Below are 22,429 nucleotides of genomic sequence, written 5' to 3' on the forward strand. Positions count from 1 at the left end.
GATGGATATTACTTCGTGACTCATCACTGTGGGCTTCATCCACCAAAGCCCACTCGCCAGGGGTTCACCGGTGCAGGTCTGATGTGACTTTGTTTAAAGAATGAGGGCCTGGGCACAGGTAAGACTTTGGAGATTGGGGACCAGCGTGAGCAAAGCAAGTGGCAAAGAGCTCAGATGAATGTATTTGAATGAAAGTGGAGGGAAAAAGGAACGCCAACGTTTGATGACGACCTGATGCCTCTTAGTTTATTATTAAAACACAGCAATGCAGGTGTCGGCCTCGAACATCATTAACTCATAAAACTAAAATTGAATTCATCCTGTAAAGCATTTAATGCTGCTATCACACAGTTTAACTGTTTGACAGGTTCAGGTAAGGAACACTTGTAAAGATTGAGGAGGGAAAACCCCCCAAAACAAAGCAATGTGCTGTCACAGGTTGAAAGGTCAATTTGCCTTAATCAACAGGAACCTTTCCCCCGTTTTCCTTTTCTTTAGATCACACAGCGATTTGCGATGATTTTTTTTTTAATCCATTACTTAAATTAAAGCCTAATATTCTCAATTTGTCTTTGTGTATTTCATTTCGAAAGTGCCCTTCGATTAATCCTAAAGCGTTCCCAAAATTCTGACATGAGAAGGGGAAAATTGCGGGCAGCGTGAGATGGCCTGCAACGCAAACAGCGACAAAGACTTCAGACACGCAGGCTTTGAATAATTAACAGCGCTGCCTTCACGTGGCTGTAGCCTTACTGGGGTTAGGTTAAATAAACAATTGTTCAAATTTAATTACATTCAAAATGAGATCAGACCGAGCAGTGCGAGCGAAACGACAATTTGCGTAGTGTTGTCTTCATCGCCCGCAGCACAAGCTCCCACCCCACTCCCCCCCTGCTGTGTGACACTGTCACAAAAGGCCTTCGGGCACAGATTTGGGAGAAATTCAATAATTAGAGGAGCGTTAAAAACAAAGCGGCTCATTCGCTCTCACTGGGATTTCTGAAAATTGGAAAGTGTTTTAGAGGAGAGTAAGTCCTGATTCTGCCGCTCGCTAGTTAGTTGCAGTGTTGGATGCATTACAGCGTTTCAGGGCTACAAAACAAAAGCACACACACGTACACACAAAAGGGATTAAATGTGCAACAACTTCAACAAACTGCAACGTTTAAGTCTGAGGAGGCGTAATCCTGTTCTTGTCAAACAAGCAGCTTTTTTTTTCTTCTTGTTTTCCGATGGAAAATTGGCAACAATGAGCTGAAAGCTCATAACTGTGAGGAAGACTGAGCGGGGCTAACGTAAGACGGCAGCTTCATCGGCGTGAGTGCGCACGCATTCTCAGCTATCCCAGTCTGCACTGCGTCCCTCTTCGTCCCCTCTGTCGTCCTCATCCGAATCAGCCGCCACCTTCTTCATCCTCATCATGGCGGCCTTGATGCTGCGCTCCAGCTCGTTGTCTCCGCCGCTCGGGACTTCTGCTCGTGCAGGAACCACCTACGCAACGGCAAAGAAATACAGTTCACATTTTAAGTTACCGCCTGCTGTGAAATCTGTAATCAGTACCAAAAAAGTAGCTAATAACATTATAGTAGAGAGCTACATAGCAATGACCCCGTTGGGATAACACCCGACCCTGGAACTAGAACAGCTAAATGTATTCTAGTCTGTTATAGCATAGGTTTTTACATATGCATAACTGTGGCTCCACGGTGCAGCAGTTTAGCACATTTGTCTAATATGTGAAAGATCCCTGGGTCGAGACCAGAAGGAGACACAGATCCAGCCTCAGGGGGTCACAAGCGAGTGTACTCCCTGTGCTGGACCCAAGCCTGGATAAATGGAAGGATTGCATCAGGAAGGGCGTGTGGTGTAAAATCTGTGCCAAATCAAATATGTGGCTCCATCCGCTGTGGTGGCTCCTCGGGAAATAAGGGAAGAGCCTAAAGTATGTTGCATGTATACTTGTGAAAGTTGATTCTGTTGATCTGCATTGTAGGGTTTGCAGTGGTCTCCTATCAAAAATTAGGACGTGAACGGCTTTTTGTGACAGCTCCTATAGCTTAACTACCTCACGAATGTGTTCTTCACCATTAATAGTCGGTCAGTAAAAAGAAATATTGTACACTGAGAACAAACGAGGTTTAATTTATGTGATCCACGTCCACAGCAAACGGCTTATAGCAAAAATACCGGTGGTCCTTAGTGAAAATGAAACTCCTTAAAACGTGTCACATTTACCTAAACACAGATGATCGCATATTACACAAACACAAATAAATTGTGCATTTGTTAGGTAGCATTTTCACATGCAGATTAATTCTTTAGTAAAGACTGATATTTGATATTTGGAAGTTTTTTTGGGGGGGGGAGGGGTTGACACAAACTGAGCCACACTGGCTATTTTTCCACAGGTGAATAACCAACTTAGAAAGCCAGTGCTCTCTGGATAAACCTTTCTGTCGAAATCACTCAGTGTGACTTTTCTGTTCAGAAATGTCATCATATTTGTGACACATGCGGTGATGCAATCGTTCTGCAGTAAGCTAGCCGATCAACATATCAACATCTCACCTTCTTCAGGGTGACTCCCTGTCGGATGGCAGACATCAGACTGCTCCTTGCGTCCCCAGTGGGGCTCGGCGTGCTGGCCGCGGGGACCTTTCGAAGCTTAATCTGTCCACGCTGTAGTGAAGCCAACACTTCGTCCATGGTTCCTACAAAAGTGCCAAAGTTAAAGGAGAAACACTGTTAAAGTGTAGGGGAAGAAGCTACACTGCTGATGAGCTGGTTCTTCCCAGTTCTTAGCTCGCTGTAAACAGTTTCGTTGAGTGTGCTCCGTTTCACATGAGCTTATGAAAATGAAGCTCCGCTGGACGTTAGAGTCTCCTTGGAGCAGACAGCGTATATAACCAGGACCGCTACTGCAGGTAAAATGCCTCCTCTGGCTCTGTGAGAGAAGTTAGGAATTTAGGACAGAACACTATGTGCAGACACACACACACACACAACCTTCCCAGCAGCCAAACAAAAATCACGTATCCTGCTCCATTCTTTTATTCTTCGTTGGTTTTGTTGGACATGAAGATCTGAATGATACTGCACGTATTTCACCCTCACCTATATTTTGTTTGAGCGTGTTCTTGGCTGGAAAAGGAGGGCCCTCTTTTTCACTCAGAGGCATCGGGGCATCCTCTGATGAGGGCGACACTCGGGGGGGAGGCAGCAGTGGCAGTGGCGGTGGTGGTGGTGGCGGAGGAGGAGGGGGTGGGGCTGTTGGGGGAGGGGGGATGGCCGTGGGAGGAGGTGGCGCAGCGTAGATTTGGACAGGGATGTCTTTCAGCTGCTGCTTTTTGGCTGGTTTCTTGCGCCTTGCGGGTCGGATGGAGGGAGGGGGTCCTTGAGAAGAGGGAGCAGGGCTGAGGCTGATGATGGACATCGGCTGCGAGGGGCACAGGCTTTCTGGAGAAGACGGCGAAGGCCTGGACTGGGGCGCTTTCAGGATGTACTGGCCCGGTCGCTTCTGGAAAAAAAAAACCATCATTAGCTGAAGCTCATGCATTAATGTTTTGTTTTAAACAGGCACAGCGACTACATGAGATTAAAAAAAGTGACGGCAGATGTGCATCAAAGCCCCGCACAGTTAAACACGGACGTAAAAGCTGATCGTTTAAATCAGGGATGTCAAGCTCATTTTATAATGTTGGCCACATACTTTGATCCTAAGTGGGCGGGACCTCCACTTTCTGTCAATGTAAAGTTAAACTACACATTTAATTTCTCATGTATTTTTATATAAGAAAAATAAGTGTAATTTCGGGGGTGCGTCAGTTTTTCTACATAATTAAGAAATACTGCTGTAAATAAATGAAAGAAAACTGGCAGCATGACTCCATAGGCTTAAATGATATATAATGGGATAAAAATAAGGAGAAATAAATGTGTAAAATTCAATGAAAACATCTGTTAGTGCAAACTGTCCTGTGATTAGAAAACAAACATTTTTTGTTAATTGAGTGAATGTCTTTTTTTTTTAATTACAGAAATTCTTAGCAGATACATTCATCTATTTCTTATTTACCTTAGTGTCTGTATAAATGGCTATGGTGGAGGTCTTTATTAGTTTATTAGTTAGTTCTCCTTCATATTTTCCAAAGCTGCCCAATGGGCCACATTGCAGTCTTTGGCAGGACGATTCTGGCCCTCGGGCCTTATGATGACACCCCTGGTTTAAACAAAACAGTCTCACCACAAAGGCTTCTCAGTTCTGGCTTAAAAAGGACCAATTTCGACTGAAATACATAATTGGTTTGATTTTCCTGCTCACTATGGAATATACAGATATACTGTCAACAGTGAGCAGAGCATGTAGACGCTCATGAACAAGAGGACACAAGGGAGTGATTTTAAACACAAGAATCAGCCGTCTGAAATCTTGTGGGTGTATTTGTGTGCAGGTGGAATGACATCACAGTGTTGGACTTTCTGTGTGTGTTGCAGAGAGAGAATTTCCTGGGGCCAAAAACTTGTTTCGTAGTGACCTTTGACCACCGAGATCCAACATCATTGTTACATCTGGTTGCCATGACGCCCTGACGCAACCACAAATGGGATTTGAGTCTCCACCTGGAATTGAGCCAGCAAGCTTTTGCTAACCATGCACATTTGTTAACCACTACACTATGGAGGCATTAAAAAAAATACCAAGAGAGCGTTAATGTTTTGTTTTAAAGCAGGACCATTCATTCAGACACATGAATCAATGGAATGATTTCTAGTAGTTTCTGACCACTCAAAGTGCTTTAAACTACAAGCCCCCATATTCTTTTTCATACATATTCATCCTGTGCACATGAGCGCTGCATCTACCGATTTAGAATCATCAGTTAATCTAACATGCATGTCTTTGGACTGCTGGAGGAAGACTGATAACCCCAGGAGGTTTGAATCCTTAATCGCCCGCTCTGCTTTTTTCTCTCTGTGAGGCGACGCAATGCCAGCCACTGCACCACTGTGCCGCCAAATGATGTAGTCATCATCATTACCCAGTCATTATTACTGATGCAGGGCTCTCTTCCTGGGCTCGTAGCTATTCTAGCAGCACTGAGGTTGCTTCAGCTGAATACTAATGCCATTCTTGATTAGGTGTTGACAATGGCATCGCTAACATGCTAGTTTAAGGTAGCATCTAAGTCTTTTTTAGCAATCAGCACACTGTAAAGGAGAAGCTGATGGAAATGTCATTAGTTATATTTATATTTAAAGTTAAAACAGAGTCTGACTGTCACACTGAAAATATCACTGGGTCACTGAAGTTACAAGCCAACAGAGCGCAGTCGTCCACGCACAGTTTGAAGCTCTGGTGTAAGACAGCTCATTACTAACAAGCCCGTCCATAGCCACAGCGCGCCGTCATCAGGACTTCCTCTGACGCGAGGGGTCGAGTGGCTAATAACTGAGCTTTTATTTTTGAGGTGAACTATTGCATTAAGAGGGTACGATGCAGCGTCCCCCTGGGTTTTATTAACTCGGAGAGAGCTGCAGGCGAAGGCAGAGCAGAACGAGTGAGAGCGCCTGACCTCTCTGAAGGATCGTAATCGGCTCAGAGTTTTCTCCCGCTCCTTGTCCACCCACTCTTTCCTCCTCTGCTCCTCCTCCTTCTTCTTCTCTCGTTTCTGCAGACAACAGAGGGAGACACTGAGAGGCACAGGAGAGAAACAGCGGCTTTCATTTGCGGCTCCAACAACCTGGCTGACTTACGAGGTGGACCTGGTGATGCTGGTTGAAGACTATGGAGCTCTGTTTTTCCGCCAGGTGCTTCTGCTCATGTGCATCCGTGCACTGATCCTAAAGAGAGACAAAACATATTACTTAATCGCTTGAAAATACATTTTAGTCTGTCTGAAATTAGCGACTGTCTGAGCAAACGGTTAAAAAACTTTGAGAAAATGCAACTGCAACACATCCGGATTTTATTTGGAGGCCGTTATTTGTAATTTTCCAATGCTCCTATTTTTTTTAACTGCATTCCCTCCCTGTGAATTACTGGAATTAACTATCGAGAGTCTTTAACCAGGCTGCCTTTCCCATTTCTTTGCTCTGAGTAATACTTTTTTTTAATCAAATAAGCAAGCAGCCAACAAAAGAGGAAAACATGCCAAGTGCTTCAATTACTATGTCAGCTAAAAATAAACCAATGTAGTAAAAACATTTTAAAAACCCAGCATTTGGCACACGAGGCAGGCGGAGATGTGCCTTTGAAGGATCGATACATTTTTCCTTGGACAAAAAAAACCCCAAAACGCTTGAAAAATACAAAGGACCACAGAATATGAAATGATTTCATGTCAGCAGCACTCGCACACACCTTTTTGTTACGCAGGTAAGCTCGGCGGGCACAGATGTTGCCCCTCTTGGTTTCCAGGGTCTGTAGGCGTCTTTTGAGCTGACTGACAGCTGGAGGGTCTGCTTGATGAATACCTGTGTGGACCATGCTCTGCAGCTCCTCCGGATCCTCGCACACATCGTAGTACACCACCTCCTCCTTCAGCTCTGAAACACAAACGCAGCCCAGTCACTCCTACATGTCTTCTGTTTATATGGCATCCTCTCCAGCTGTACGTCAGCTGTCGCATCCCATCAGACAACCTAAATAACCAGTGTCATGCCCACTGCTCACGAGCAGCACAGGTAGTTGTCACAGGTAGTGCCAAGGTTACTTTTGTGCCAACTGTAGTTATGCAGCTTACGTGAAGTTAAGAAATCTGTTTACTTCCTGTTTAGGTAGCAAACTTACATCTGATTAAGAGTAAGCGGCTTAACGTTGGTAAAATTACTGCTAAATTATAAAAGCATCTCCTCAGCTGCTTATGAAACGTTCTGGGTCTCCTTGGCAACTGCACTAATTACAGTATTTGCATTGCAGTAGCTTTCTCCTTATTTACAGAACATCATATCTTCCTCAGTCCAACTTTATGTTCACGAATAACAAATGACAGAGGACGCGCTGCTGTTTCTTAGCTAGGAAACTACACCTGAGAGCTGTAAAGGTAAATATGCCCACAGCCAAAGTCACCACAGACACAGACAGCAAGATGCACACACAAACACCTTGGAAGCAAACACGCCCCCTCCCGCGAGGAACAATTAGAGAAACATTTACACGAACAAAATACAGCATTTCCCAGAAGGCACCTCTTTTCCACAACACACTGGCTGACAATCCAACACATTATAATGCAGCAGGGAGGGGGGCATTGTGTAATGTGTCATTTTAATCATAACTGACACAAAGTCTGAAGGGTGCTGAATCAGCGCTGTGGGAATTGTAGTGTTGGGATATATCGTAAGATGCGTATAGAATATTGGACTCAAACAGGTGAGAGAAATATTAGAGACACACAATCAAGGACGATTATAAACACTTCATGCATAAAAACAAGCGGCACGCTTTTTTAAGGGCCAGTTCACCAAATGAAATAAGGAAAAATACCAATGTGCCAGAGGTTTGCAACATTTTCAGGAAGTTGGAGGAAAATTGCACAGCTGGTAAAGCTAGTATTTAATGTGGAGCTTTTAAAACAAAAAGGCGTTATTAGCATTAGTATATAGGGCTGTGCGATATGACCAAAATCTCATATCCCGATATAAGAATTCTATCATCCCGATAATGATATAAATCACAAAAATGTAACATTTTCTGTAAATTCTGTGAATCTCGGGCAGCTCGTCTTGCGTGAAGTGTTTCCAGCTGCGCGTCATGTAGCTGGAGTCGAGTGTTTTAACCGATGCATGAAACATTTTTAGACATAAGTTGTAAAGGCCGCCGTTTTCTTTGTGAGTATTTATTACACGGCGTGTTGTGGGGGAAAGCCTGTTCTAACGTTTGAGTCTAAGGTTTATTTATTAGCACCTGGCGGCTCTTTTTTTAATTCTCATCCGTAAATAATCTGCTCTTTCACGTGATTCAGTTTATTTTGAAAAGTCTCAACGGGATCTTGAGCTTTATTGTGAAAGGTTTATGTGGAACATAAACAAGCGGACACGCGATGCTGTTACCGTCGTTGTTGCTAACCATAACGCATAAAAACAGGCGCTTGTCCGTCCGTAGTGTGGTTATATTAAATATAAGAGAAATAGAGAACTTTAAGAAATTAATATAGCCACTACAGTGACCATCAAAACGATGAAAAAATATTGCCGTAAACAGTTTATTTTGCGACATCCAATATATATCGTTATATGGAACAGCCCTATTAATATACTTCCATCTGAAATCCATGGAATATCCTCGAAGACCTTTAAATCTCAGTTAAAGGTTCAATGAGGCATGCTGTATAAACTGTTTGAGCACTCAGGGAGAGTAGACAAGCACTATATAAGAATCAGACCATTTACCAGGTGCCTTTTTAAAGATGGAATTATTCATTATTATTGAATTATTCATTCAGAAAATTAAGTAGCTTAGCAGGCAAACAAAGAAACAAACAAAAAAAAGTTCTGAAAATGTTCGGGTACAAGGACCAGACTGAAAATGAGTGAAAAACAGCCGATAACCAAAGAAAACCTTTAACCCGAACTCTTCCATGGCATGCATTTTTAATTTCTCTTTGATATTTGTGCATATTGGGACCCGATGAATGTAAAATATTTTCTTTTGACCTGTTTTTTGTTTCTGAGAAAAATTGCATCCACATATGAATATATTTGTTTAAAATTTCGATAGTACAGTGGCAGTATAATGTCCTCGTAAGTAGATATCAGGCCCTTGTAGAGCAAAATTCAGTATTTTGGTCTAGACAACTCAAAATGTGATGTCCACATATGTGGACGCCAGGTCCTAGGAGGAAGACCTTCAGAAAGCCTGGTTACTCAAGACTGCTTCAAAAACAAGAAACTCTGGCACCGTGGAGGCTCAAGACTTTTGCAAAACACGTGTATATATACCCAAAATAAATCTGCTGTACAGACCAGCTATGTAAATGTGAGGATACCTTTAATCTGTCGTCTCAAGGTGTCTATCTGAGCCACCAGGAGCTGCTCTTCATTTTTCAGGATTTCAAACTTGGCGTCGTAGAGTTCTAGCTGGGTTTCGTAGAACTGCAGTTCCAGCTGGTCCACAGTGTCCTGCTTCTGGCCGTCCTCAAACGCAGACCTTAAATCGGCCATCTGGCCTTGGGCTCTCACAGAGAGGTTCTCCAGCTGCAAGGCAATGGCAGAAAAATGTTACATCAGCCCCGCTGAAAGGATCATAACGGTCGTTTGTGGGGAGAAAAAAAAACAAAACAGTCGTTTGTATGCATACAGTGAATACTTTGTGAGGCAAGTGCTACTTTTTGACAGCTCGCTACTTGTCCTTGAACATTATGATCAAAATAGGCTTTGCTTTCAGCCACGCTACTGGCAAACACACACACACACACACACACACACACACAAGATAAATCTGACATAAAAAAAATTAAGCATTTGTGATGGACTGCCTATCTGAAGACAGTTTAATCTCTGCAAGCTTTCATGCTGTGATGAAATGAGCTGAAACCAGCAGCTACCTGCAGCATGTGCCATGCATTAGCTTTTGCATTCAAAGCATTCAAAATACAGCCTTAAAATGCTCTTAATTGTGTCGAACACAAATACACACACTGCTGGAATATGACACAGCTGCCACAGAGACTGAAGCGGTACACTCACGCAAACATCTGGGATATCCGCAGGCATACTGGCACGCTCTAAAGAGTCACCGAGCTGTGTTGCCACCAGCGCAAGAGTTTGCGTAGGTGTAGCTCGCTGATCTCGTTATGAACACTCGCACACAGCTGCAGATGTAAAGGCTCGGGTTGATTTCACAGTGACGGATGACGCCAGCGTCCTCAAACCTGACTTTTTTTTTTATTATTTAAAAAGCTTAATGGGATGGGAATGCAGCCGTGTGAATGTAAAGGTGTTGCGGTTGTTCTCTTTGCTCTTTTCAAGAGCTCAAACGCACAGCATGACCCCCGTGAAGCAGCAAGTGATCCGGTGCCGTACCATCCCGAAAAATGCCGTGATCCTGACATGAGAAACATCCTCCCGGTGCAGTCACACATTTGTGTGTAGCTGGCACATTTTGAGTATGCATATATGCACCCAGACACACTCACTTATTCATGCGTGGAGGGGTTTTTTTGTGATTGGGATGGGGGTGTATTGAGGGGATTTTCTATGTTTTCAGAGAAGCTTTATAAATAGATCAAAAGGAACAGAGCAGCCACAGACTCACATCAGACTGGAATACCAAGTGAATGATACATGAGAGCGAGTAGGCACCGTGTCACATCTCTACTGACTTACAACCACTACAAAAGCAGCGTTGGCCTTGGCACGGAAATAAAGACATGAATGATAACTAAAGTCTTACAACTGCGCCACACTCTAGTAAGATGTTACCGAATGTGCTGAGTAATTACAGAACCACTGGAAAAGCAGCTGATACTAATGAAAAAAAAAGAAAGAACGAAAGATAAAATGGACACGCACCCGCTCCTTGATGCTGTCTTTCTTGCGGCTGAGGCACATCTCGGTGGCTCTCATGTGCTGCAGGGTTTCCTTGGCCAATAGGAAGCGGAGTTTTTCCAGCCTGGGAGCCGCTGACGCCCAGGCAGCGGGTCCAAAACGACACTTATCCTCCTCCATCTGTTTCACCATACCTGGAAATGTGCACAAGGAGCTGTCATGTATATATAAAAGTTATAATTGTTTCCTTACAAGTGTGAAATGAATCCCATAGCGTAATCATGAAGGCTTTTCTTTTAAAACCATTTCCTCTGAAAACAATCTTTTTGGAGGTTTTGATGATTTACACATTTCATAATTAACCGAAACATCCACGCAGATACAAACACAGCGACTTATACCAGCCAGAGCCTTTGAAGTCTGTGCAAAGTAGGTGACAGTGATGTCCTGAATGGAGGCGACTGCATCCTCTGCTTTTTTTCTCCACTCCTCCGCCTCCTTTTCCAGAGCTGCAATTCTCTTAGGACCCAGTTCCTCAAACTCCAAAGACTTCTGCAGACAACCACAGCAAGCAAAACGGTCTTTACTCAAGGGCTTACCTGTCCGTAAGAAGTATGTATTAACTGTGCATTCATGGGAGCTTTATTCATATTTGGATGAGTGTAAAAACAAATTCTGACCTCTCTTTTCCCTCTAAGTGGACATAAATATTTTCCCTACACCACGCTCACTTTTTACATGTCATTCCCCTTGCTTTCTCCCTAATTTCCTGATACTGTCCTATCAAAATAAAGGCTAAAAATTCCCTTTAAAATATAATGTTCTTTAACCTAAATCACAGAGTTTGAGAACCACACTGGACATAGTGATGCAACAGGTCAGTCTATTCATGAGTGCTGTGTGTGGCTCAGCAATAACAAATAAACTAGTTAAGAGTGAAAGAGACCTTTATGTGATCACTAAAGGACGTATAGGTCAGTGCTGTGCAAAAGTCTTGAGCCAACTCTCATTTCTTTATATTTTGCTTCCAAGGAGTCAGACTTAGAGAAGACACCTAACAATGCCGCATGAATTACTGAAGCATGGACCAGTGTTTACACAGAAGAGACAACTTAGTAAAAAAAACATTTTATTCATTGTGCTATTAGCTGAAGACTTAGCAGCAGCTCAGCAACATGTACAGTGTCCTTAAAAAGACGAAGTGGCAGGTCTAAAATCTGTCTACAGCAGGTAAACAGCATGTGGAAGTCATGTCTTTAAGAAACAGGAATGCATCCAGCAAAGTCCTGACACAGGACCTGAGAGATCCTTGTGATGTTTTAGTTGATCCATCTACTGGTCAACGAAGTAAAGAAGCGATTTTTAAGGAAGGGAAACATGGAGAAAAGGCTGAGGTGTTCCAAACTACATAAGAACTAGACTGACAAATCACTGACAACAGATCTTATGGAGTGATGAACCCAAATTTGACATTTTTGGTTCAAATCACTGTCAGTGAGTGTTTACAGCCATCTGTAAAACATGGTGGAGGCTCCATCGTGGTTTGGGGCTACGTTTCATTCAGGGGTGTTGTCAAAACTGCTGGAATTATGAACACAGAAAAGTATCATCACATTTTGGTCCATGTTATCAAGAAAGCACCTAATTGGCAACGCCTTCATTTCTCATCATAACAATGATCCCAAACAAACTGCGAGTGCAGTAAAAGTATACCTGGATAGAGAAACACATAATAAAACACCATCAGTCACAGACTGGCCTCCCCAGAGCCTGGACCTCAACTTTACTGAAGCAGTGCGGGATCAGCTTGACAGACAACAGAACAAAAGGCAGCCAACATCCAAAGAAAAGTTTTGAATGTCCTTAAAGAAGCCTGGAGAATTATTCCTGAAGACTACTTAAAGAAATTACGAGATTGTTCAGGCTGTGTTGAAGAAACTTTGTATAATTCTAACAAGCTTAAAAGTCAATCTCTGTTTTTGCCTCACATACTGTATTTTTAGCTATGTTTATATGTTTTGATAAATCACTGCAATATTTCACATTTTCCTAGCAAAATATAAAGAAATGAGGGGGTGGCTCAAGACTTTTGCACAGTATTGTAAAATCCTCCCTTTTTTTATTTTCATCAAAATCTTAACTTTCTGATATTAACACTAAGTACATCCCCTGCATATAATCGTGTACAACATTCTAACAACGTGTGTATTTACAAGGATGTCCATCTTGTAAAGGCAGGCCAGCTCTCTCATGTCCCTGAAAGGCTGCAGCAGGTACTGGAAGAAAGTCGTGGCGACAGTCGCCAGGTCCTGGTAGGCCTCGTCTTCTTCCTCGTAGATGCTGAGCAGCATGACCATCCTGTCAGCACCGCTGTGACTTTGTAGCAGCTGTGGAGACAAAAAAACATGAACACCATGATCTGGGTTTACCCTGAGCCCACAGCTTAGTTTTGCTCTGTATGACTTTTCATACTCAGAGTGAACCAATCCAATCCGTGCCAGCTAACACAAGAGTCGATAACTAGGCCTTTCAGAATACAACTTGGGTGGGCTGAAGGTAGACTTGTGAAGACACTTCAAGATGAGGTTAGTGGTTGAACACCACGGGGATTCTTGGACCTGGTTCTCCGGTGTTGACCGCTGAAGTCAAACAAATTCAGGTATTAAAAAACATTTTATGTGAGAGTGATGAAATATTTGGAACTGAGACTTTTTTTTTTTTTTGAGAGTGAGATCTTGGTTAAGAAAATGTTAAATCGCTTGGATTCAAAATATGTGAATAGTTGGAAAATCAAGTGTTATCTATGCCCTGACATCTTCCAGCATACAAAGGGAACAATGTTTGCTTTAGCCATTAAAAACAATCAACGCAGCACCACAAACCTGCACCTGAGACAGCATAAGCAAAAGCTGGATAAGATGTCATAAAGGTATCATTTACAGCAGAACCATAACAGTGGTTTATGTAGACATAATACCGGCACTGAGTACAGATTCTGATACATTTATTCTACTCGTAGCGGTGCCATCAACAGTTTTTCTTACAGGTCCACTTGCTCATTGTTTCTGTGACCAATTCTTGATCAGAACCTTACATCTGTGTAAGGAAACAAACCAGCACAACAAGCACATTTTCAGCTCAGCGAGCTACATCATGATGTCTGTGGAAACAGGTACAGTGTGGGCATGTAAAAACTCAGCTACCATAACTCAGACCACATTATTTTGATAAAAGGACATGATAAGCTTGGAGGCATGCATTCCAGCAATCTCCAGTGGATCTCGAATGGAACTAGATTTCTGTTTTGATGTCAAGCTGACGTATTATGCTCTTCAAATGCTTCATTGGTCTATTGGCTGTCATTTTACTGCTTTTACTTCCATTTGCATGTGAAACAAACTAAACAGAGCTAAAGGGTCAGATTGCAGGTTAAAGCAGCAAACAAAGACCAGTGCTGGTGGTGTTGCAACATCTAGAGCCTTGGCTGGAGCAGCAGCTGTGGTTTGCTGTGTCATGGTAGACCTGATTTAGGCTCACACCACCACTGAGAGGTGCTAATATGGCAGACTAGAGCTTTAAACTTCTTGGGATTAGAGAGCATGCAGTCTTTCTCAGACTTCAGGGACTCATGTTTCTAAGGTGTTGTAAGACTTCTCCTATCATAGATGGGGCACCAAACAGATACAGGGCCAGTGTTGCAGATACCGATGCCAATACTTTTGCCCTATAAAATGTAGATTACAAAGGGGAGAGCAGTGTGCCATGATTACTGATTGATACATCATAAATTTACACATTCTGAACACATTTTAATGACCACTAAATCACTGTGATTTTTACTTTCCCCATTAATTAATTAACACAAGGTGTTTGGAAACTGATTTTCTGGAGACCTGGAATGTAAATGTGCCTGCCTCTAAAACACATTTATTTAACAAAATCCAGTGGGCATACTGCACTTAGGGAACAAAAACAAAGTCTCAGTCCTATCGCGCTGGTATCGATATTAGATCGATCCGCCCACCTCTACGCCTCACCTGTCTCAGGTGACCCTTGGCCCTTGACATCTCCTCCTGCAAGCTTTTCTTTTTGAACTCCTGTAAATTCTCAAAGTACTCCTCGACATCTCGGTCATCCTGTGCGAACAAGGTGTCGAGAACGATCTTCCGTCCGCATAGGTCAATAGCGGTGCTGAAATACTTCTCGAGTTTCCTACACGGGGTGTCATAGTCCCTCTCCTCGTCATTGTCTGGACCTGATCTCCTATTCAGGAAGAGCAAGTCCCAAATGTTGCCCTCTTCAAACTCCGTCAAATCCGGGAAGCAGCCTCCCAGGACGTCGGCCACGCAGGTGAACTGCTGGTGGACGTGCTTCAGATCGCTGACGGAGAAGAGTCCTGCCCAGCTCATCTGAGGGTCGTCGGCGGCAGGCTCGGATTTGCGCTTCTGCCGCTGTAACGTCCGGTTGTGGCAGGTGACGGCGAACTTACACTCGATGACGTTCCACTGTACGATGAAGCCCAGTTTAAAGGCCTCATCTTCCTCAAATATGTTGCTTTTAACGGCCACCCACCCCTCCAGACTGTCTAGCCGCTCACACTCTATGCTGTTCATCTTAAAAAGAGATATTTCACCCTGGCCGAGAAGCTGCTGACTCTGTTTACAACGTCCGCCATTTGTGTGACGTCAGTTGCCTTCACCAGCCCCGGAAGTTATCGGTCAATATGAGCTAACGGTTTTACTAACACAGATATCTACCTTTTAAAGAATACGCTGTTTTGACATAGAATGGTAACCACGAAAAACCCAGACTGGGTCACTAAGAGCAGGCGGGTCCTATTACAGAAATTTCTAATCCAATGCGTTTGATGCGTCTTAAACTAAAGTTTACGAGGAACCTTGAATGCACCATAAGCCTCTAGTACTGCCTTGAACTTTGACCTTTAAATCACATGTTCGGGGATTTCCAAATCCTAAAAATTAAAGCATTTAACTTTTAGTTGTTGTTCCTTTACAATGTCAGCAAATGTCAGACCTCTGCAGACTCTCGACCACGTTTAATGAATCTTTTTCATTAATAACGAACTTCCTGCGTAGATGTTTGGCATGCCTGTGAAATGTGAGCAAACACAGTCCCATCTATTTCTGTCACTGCTGTCCTGCCGGATACTGCTGCTGGCCTGAAAAGGTTGTTTAAGAACCAAACGGCTCCCTTAAATTTCCAGGTAAATTTGTTATCAGCTGCATGCTCACTATAGCAGTTCTGCTTTGTTAAACTCTCCTCCGATGCAGTTTCAGGACACTAACGGGTACTTAAGCCTCAGTCCTCGCCTGAGTCCTTGTCATCATGGACTTGTATGAGATCAGAGGAGGCAGGCTGGGTGTGATTGCAGAGGAAGCCGAGCTCCAGGAGTTAAGCAGAGAGTCTACTGCTATGGAGACCTACAATGTAGGCTCACCTCCATCTCCCACTGCAGCAGAAGATGGAAGTGATGGTGAGGAGGATGCTTTTAAGGAGGGAGAAACTGAGGTGAGGACACTAACTAACTACCTCTGTTCAGCCACAGTCGTCTCATTGCATTTAATCACTTCTCTGAGAGAACGCCAGCACAATACAGAAGAGTAAAACGAATAGCTGAGTGAGGGGAAACATCTGATTAAGATACACTCATAGTAAACAGCAACATAAACTCTTAACTGTTACCCCTCATTGTAGTCTGTGTTGCAGGTTTGAATTAAATGTGAAAAGAGCTCAAGCTTGCATTATGACTGCTTTCAGGGGGAGATCAGCTTGATTCGCGATCAGCTGCAAGAGAAGGTTGCAGAGATGGAGAGCTTTGCTGGTCATCTGGAAGAGATCTTCCTTACAGTGGAGGTACTACTCAAACGTCCAGTCTGATCTCCTTTGTTTTGACATAATTTTACTGTTTTATTATCATATGAATATGCAGAGATGCTTTTTTCCTTTTTTTTTTTTTACTCATAGACAGTAATAAAGTCATCACAAGCCCATTTTATTACATCAAATTGTTGTTTTTTTATTTGTTCTTTCCTGTAAAACAAATGTGTTACCCTCTAACTCTCTCATATTATTGCACGTACAGGAGAATTTTGGCCGTCAAGAGCAGCACTTGGAGCAGCACTACAATGACGTGCTGCAGACACTGTCTCAGCGACAGGATGAGAGCGCAGCAAGGTTGGAGGAGGAGAAGAAGAGTAAGCTGGAAGCCCTGTACGGTCAGCTGCTGGCCTGTGGTCAGGCACTCGATGCCGCCAAGGAGCTCATCGAGACAGCGCAGGAGGTCTACCGCAGCCAGGACAAGAGGCTTTTCTTGAAGGTGATAAATGACTCCACTGGATCATATTTGCAGATGGCCCCAAAAATAAATAAAAAAATAGAACATGGCCAGCTAATGCAATTGTGGCTATGAAGCATTGATTAGCATTTATTCATTTATTTATTTTGCTATTGAAATGATTTCTTTGGATTTTATTGACAGACAGTTATGCCCACAATTAAAAGGTAAGCATGAGGCTGCACAGTGAGTCTGCACAGTGTGACACTGCAGGTGTGATATTAAGAGATCGAGCATCAATAGCATGTGAGATTTGTCTTCCCTTTAGTTTTATTTAACTTGATATATTTTAAAATCCCAGTTGAAGGTCCACTTACTGAACTTAGCAAATGAAAACAAATAAAGAACCTTGAACCTTGAACCTAGCACAAAAAGTAAAGAAATTTGTATTTGGTCAATTATTTTATTTATTTATTTATTTTGTAAGGTTGCTTCCTGCCAATAAACCTATGCATTGGAAAGCCTGTTTATTTCCCCTTAAATGTAGCCACATTTATTAGGGAAAATGCATTTGTGGGCTGAGCAGCAGAGTTGAGTATGTGGGTTGCGCCCGTGAAACACTTGCCAAATTTCCTCTTCCAATACCAGTCAGCTTATTCTGCTACTGACTCTTGTTTGGTGTAGTTTATTGGACTGGCTGATTAAAGTCTGAAGAAACAATTTATTCATTTAACAAACAGGGCCCTGAGTAGCACATGGAAGATCCACACACAGCCACAACAGCCTGGCACCTCCTCCTCATGCTGGTCACCAGCTTGGTCACACACTGCTGTGGGACGGCATCTCAATATGGTTGTGTTGGCTGACTTGCGACAAATGCTGTTAAACTGATAATATGTCTTATTTCTTCAGACTTCAATCATTCATATTCATTCATGGGCACAACCCACAGACACAACTCTGCTGAACAAACTCCATCCACTGTACAAAACATGCTTGCATGCTTGATGAAAAGCACGTAAAGTATTTATTTTATGGTCAAACTTTGAACATTAGCCTGATAACGCACTGCACGCTTTTTAAAATCAGGGCTTTTTTTTGTTCTGTACCACACTAGAATCGAGGAGTTTGCCAAAGACGAGGTTGACCTCACGCTGTCTACATGTCTTGAATTCAACACACCGCTCGCTGACCTGTCGGATGTCAAAACCATGATGGACTCGATCAACGTTGTTCCAGGTCTGAATCTACAAATCGCCTCCTCTGGTTCACTTTCCGCCTCCTTCTCTGTCACTTGAAAAATACAAATCTAGGAACACGCCGTGTCTTGCATCACTGAAAATGAGAATCCTAGTAATAGGAATCACACAGAGGTGTCAGTGTTGAGCTTCAACCAGAACAGAGCTGTCTTAACATTTAGATTTTTGTACTGTAAAAAGACTTCTTGATAACTGTGCTGAATTTACAGTGAATCTCTGTCAAACAACCCCCAGCTCCATCTGCCCCAGTAATCAATCCCCAGATGCCCAACTCTGCCACTCAGACATCCCTGCGCGTGTGCTGGAGCTTGTTCTCTGATGACACGGTGGAGTACTACGAGCTTTACTACAGGCCGGTGCTGGAGGATACACCAGCAGACAGCGCCTTCACACCGCAGGGTATAAACCAGAGACGCTCCCTGCAGATGTGCACTGCATGATAATGTCACCATCTGTTGCTCAACTTGTATCTACTGATCTCCCTGAAAATATTGTGATCTAAAGGTGTGCTCATCTTTTTGTTTTTTGTTTAAGTGAGCAAGGTAACGTTGAAGGAGACGCACTGCACTGTTGCAGATTTGCTGCCCAATGCTCAGTACGAGCTCTGGGTGACGGCTACCAATACCACAGGCATCAGCCCAGCCAGCGAGAAGGCCTTATACATGACGGGTAACAAATGTCACTCTCCAACTACGTGAGGAGTTCTTAAACTTGTGGCAGTTTAAAATAATAATAGTTCTGCCACTTTCCTCAGCTTTGCAATCACTCCAGAGTGGCGTGTTGGTGGGAATAAAAGTCTAAATCCTCTCTCCCCTAGTGCCATCACCTCCAGTGATTAAGCAGAGGGAGTGCAGTAGCTGTCCAGAGGCTGCTCTGATCCGCTGGGAGTCAGGAAACACCAACCCCGTAGACTCCTACACGGTGGAGCTCAGGGAGATGGGTGCAGACGGCACAGAGAGCAGCATTACCGAGTAAGAGGGGTTATTAACGAGACAGATTTGGCAAGCAAAATTTAACCGTGCTCTCTCCTTGAAATCTGTCACTTTGAAAAGGCCGCGCCTAGAGTTAAAGTTAAAATAGCTCGGTAAAAATAGAAGCGCTTCGCTGGAAACGCAGAGCTTCAAAGACGCAGTACCCCGTGATATTAGGCTCCACTGGCTTTTTCCTTTGATAAGGCTTTTGCTTCAAAACAAACAAGCTGGTGTTAGTGCTTGCCTGGGAAGTTTTGTTTTTTTGAGGTCCCATGGATATAGAGCTGCTGAATCAAGATGCACTCTGTCCTAGAAAATCTATTCTTAGCTTCAGCCCTTGCAGTGCTGTTGGCCTCAGCTAGAATGCTGTGCCCACATTTGGGGTCATTTTCATTTCTTATCCAGTCGCTCTGGAGAACACTTTAAACATTTATCTGTGCAGTAAACTATCTTTTTATTATGATTTTTTTTCAAGGTAGACTTAAACTAAAAATGTTCAATTATCAGTATATACAAATATAAGTTTCTGTTTAACCGCCAGAATTTCAAGGTGATCTTTCAGTGATTTGTGTTTTGGAAACCATACACAAAAAAAATACAGTTCACAAAGTGATCAGTGTTCTGCATTTACTATATATTTAAAGGAAAACGCGTGACCCTCGTGTCTCAATTACAACCCCAGGTCTATTGTAGCAGTGCCCACCTGTCAGTGTCTGATCCAGCTGCAGCCAGGACAACGTTACCTCATCTCTGTGAGAGCGGTCAACATCGGAGGGCCCAGTGACAGGAGTGAACCAATTACTATCACCACGACAGGTGAGAAACAACTGGGATCAGCGTTTTCATTATGTTTTTGGCTCACTCATAGGCGGTATGGACCTTATCATTTAAAGCAGAACAGTTATGTCTGTTTTTAACTTTAAGCATCTGCTTGTTGATCATCCCCATCATGTTTGAGACTCCTTTCGCTCAGAAAGAGCATATAAGTTTATTTATTGTTAGCCTTGTATAAACAGAGGTTGCACGATTAGAATAAATCAATCTGATGTCCTGTGTTTAAGCCGTAGCTTAAATAAATATGCCTTCTTACTACATACATGGATTCAGGCAGAGTCTTTGCAATCAAACACCCATTTACCTGTGCAGGTACGTTTTTCTATCTCCTGGAGGACACTGCCCATCCTTGCCTGTCCATCTCTGAAGACGGCTTCACAATCTTTTATGGAGATGAAGAACTTCCCATAAGTGCCATGGCCTTAGATGACAACACCTTCACCAGGTGCGAATAATGGGAACCTTGACTTGTAAAGATGACTCTATACACTTGCAATGTTTAAATGTCAGTGTCTTTACAGATGTGTAGCTGTCCTTGGGGATCTGATTCCAGTGCGAGGAAGGCATTACTGGGAAGTTGAGGTGGATGATGGGACAGAGTTCCGGATCGGAGTTGCCTATGAGGACACAGAGAGGAACTCGTATCTTGGGGCCAACAGTACCTCGTGGTGTATGAGACACATCCTGAGTCCATCCAGGTAGCAGTCAGTACCAGCCAGGGTTCTTTCATCAGCTTCACTGCTGAACACCCTGTGATGTCCTGTCAGTACTCTTTACACATTAGTACTCCTCCAAAACAACTGCACACCAGGGATCCTATTGGTAAACTATGCCTGTGAACAACGGCAAATATACAAAAGCACAACTGCTGAACCGCAAAATACTTGTATCCGATTGCTGTAACAAAGCCCCCATATATTTCATCTTAATCGTCTCAGTTTGAACAGCGTCTGAAGAAATCTCTTTAATTATACTGAAAGTTTTCAAGACAAGTGCTGTAGTAGCTTTGGTTTTCTGCTTAGTCATTTTTCTTAAATATACTTGTTCCCTGAAAAGAAGCAGACATTTTCACAGAACTACACAGACCTAATAGATGCAGACTTTTCCACCAATCTGATAGCAGAATTAACATGCTGATCCTCTGAGGGCCTACTATTGCAGTTCTCAGAAACTGGGCCAAGACTTTATTTTTAGCATTCAGAAATTTTCCCTTTCCTAAGCAAAAAAAAAAAAAAAAAGTGCATCCGTTCTGTGTGAAACTAAGCCCATTGAAGGGAGAAAAGCCCACAGCTGAATATCTGTTACTTTATAATAGTTTCTATGGCAACTCTTCTTGGAACAAAGCAGGACAGATGAATTATCACATTTAGCGAGTCATTCGCAGCAGCATATCACACGAGCCCTGAATATGGCTCCCATTGTGGGCATCTTGTTGATTCTGCCTACGCACAATTTAACAAGCACATTTTTCATTTTCTTTAAGCTGCAGCCATTTGAAATCCTGCTGTTGGCTCATTATTCAGCATCTGCTTTCCTAATGGCTGACAGAGCGGGAAAATCATCAACAGTATGAATAAAATTGCTTTTTGACACTCAATAATAATGCTTCTCTTTTTGTTAGGCATAAATACGAGTTTCTGCACAACGGCTGGAGTCCTGACTTGAGGATCACTGTGAACCCCGTACGGATTGGAGTGGCACTCGACTACGACAGAGGGACTCTGTCTTTCTTTAACGTAAATCTGGAACAACACCTGCACACCTTCCACTGTCACTTCCGAAATTACGTCCACCCCTGCTTTAGCCTGGACAACCCGGGAGCGCTTACTGTACACAACGGCATAGAAGCTCCTGAATACACATTCATCTGACATCAGAAGTATCAACAAGAAATAAAAACTCAGGCTACAAGGATAAAACAATTATCGTCTTTAATACTTACCAAAGTGCTCGGTGACATCGAACAAAAACCAATGTTTGTAACGCCAATCTCCATTAAAAACTGAACTTTCTCACTGAAGACAACACACTGCTTTCAAATGTTTTTATTATAGTATTCCATGGGAACAGGCATACACCATTTTTCAAGATAAGAAAAGGTTTCACTAGATTGTACAATATTTAAAACAACTGTGACTGCAGCAGACTTGAGTGTTTAAGTCCAAAGGGGGAAATAAGGAGCTGTCTTTTCTTTGTGCCCCCACCAAAAAAAAAAAAAAAAAAAATGCATTGGAGAAAAAAAAAAAAAATAAAAAAAATAAAAAAAATAATAATAATAAAGGGGGAAAAAAAAACAATTGAAATTATAATACAGCTATATTCACATATGTAGAAGGAAAGTCCACCCAGAATACTTCCACACACTGTATAAAGTGGCTAATGAGGATGTGTTTGAATTTGCAATCAGATCACTATTTCATAAAAAAATAAATAAAATGAAAATAAAAAAAACCCACAAATGTAGCCCAAAGAGGTGTGACATTTTAACATAAATCCACACTGACGCTGAAATAGTTCGCATCTAGACTTCTATATTTACATTTTCTACACAGGCAGCAGAAAGTTTGAATGCGCTCACCCTC

The 22,429-nt window shown here is 42.7% G+C and overlaps 2 protein-coding genes across 2 annotated transcripts; one reads left to right on the top strand and one right to left on the bottom strand.

Annotated features, from left to right (window-relative positions):
• Positions 1–232: 232 nt before the first annotated feature.
• whamm (WASP homolog associated with actin, golgi membranes and microtubules) lies at positions 233–15,182 on the bottom strand. The gene is made up of 11 exons (XM_084928318.1): positions 14,526–15,182; positions 12,702–12,875; positions 10,890–11,040; positions 10,513–10,682; positions 8,988–9,195; positions 6,362–6,546; positions 5,755–5,841; positions 5,574–5,669; positions 3,115–3,517; positions 2,569–2,711; positions 233–1,491 (listed from the first exon to the last, which is right to left on the bottom strand). Exons 1-11 carry the CDS (start codon positions 15,099–15,101, stop codon positions 1,336–1,338), a joined length of 2,349 nt encoding a protein of 782 aa, XP_084784444.1. The 5' UTR covers positions 15,102–15,182; the 3' UTR covers positions 233–1,335.
• On the top strand, positions 15,163–21,970 carry fsd2 (fibronectin type III and SPRY domain containing 2). Its single transcript, XM_084928780.1, has 13 exons — positions 15,163–15,712; positions 15,780–16,017; positions 16,267–16,362; positions 16,592–16,825; positions 16,988–17,010; positions 17,901–18,022; positions 18,277–18,441; positions 18,577–18,711; positions 18,860–19,013; positions 19,696–19,829; positions 20,160–20,292; positions 20,369–20,545; positions 21,469–21,970. Exons 2-13 carry the CDS (start codon positions 15,835–15,837, stop codon positions 21,716–21,718), a joined length of 1,806 nt encoding a protein of 601 aa, XP_084784906.1. The 5' UTR covers positions 15,163–15,712; positions 15,780–15,834; the 3' UTR covers positions 21,719–21,970.
• Positions 21,971–22,429: the final 459 nt, after the last annotated feature.

Source organism: Perissodus microlepis, chromosome 1 (genome assembly GCF_051167445.1).
Source record: "Perissodus microlepis isolate ML-2025 ecotype Zambia chromosome 1, ASM5116744v1, whole genome shotgun sequence".
NCBI classification, from domain to species: Eukaryota; Metazoa; Chordata; class Actinopteri; order Cichliformes; family Cichlidae; genus Perissodus; species Perissodus microlepis.

Excerpts from the sequence above, each read along its gene's own strand:
- whamm (XM_084928318.1), bottom strand. The coding sequence starts at position 15,101 with ATGAACAGCATAGAGTGTGAGCGGCTAGACAGTCTGGAGGGGTGGGTG. Across the intron at positions 3,518-5,573 it reads GATTACGATCCTTCAGAGAG|AAGCGACCGGGCCAGTACAT; the intron begins GTCAGGCGCTCT and ends TTTTTTTTCCAG. Across the intron at positions 1,492-2,568 it reads AGGGAGTCACCCTGAAGAAG|GTGGTTCCTGCACGAGCAGA; the intron begins GTGAGATGTTGA and ends GCCGTTGCGTAG.
- fsd2 (XM_084928780.1), top strand. The coding sequence starts at position 15,835 with ATGGACTTGTATGAGATCAGAGGAGGCAGGCTGGGTGTGATTGCAGAG. Across the intron at positions 16,018-16,266 it reads TTAAGGAGGGAGAAACTGAG|GGGGAGATCAGCTTGATTCG; the intron begins GTGAGGACACTA and ends GACTGCTTTCAG. Across the intron at positions 19,014-19,695 it reads ACAGAGAGCAGCATTACCGA|GTCTATTGTAGCAGTGCCCA; the intron begins GTAAGAGGGGTT and ends TTACAACCCCAG.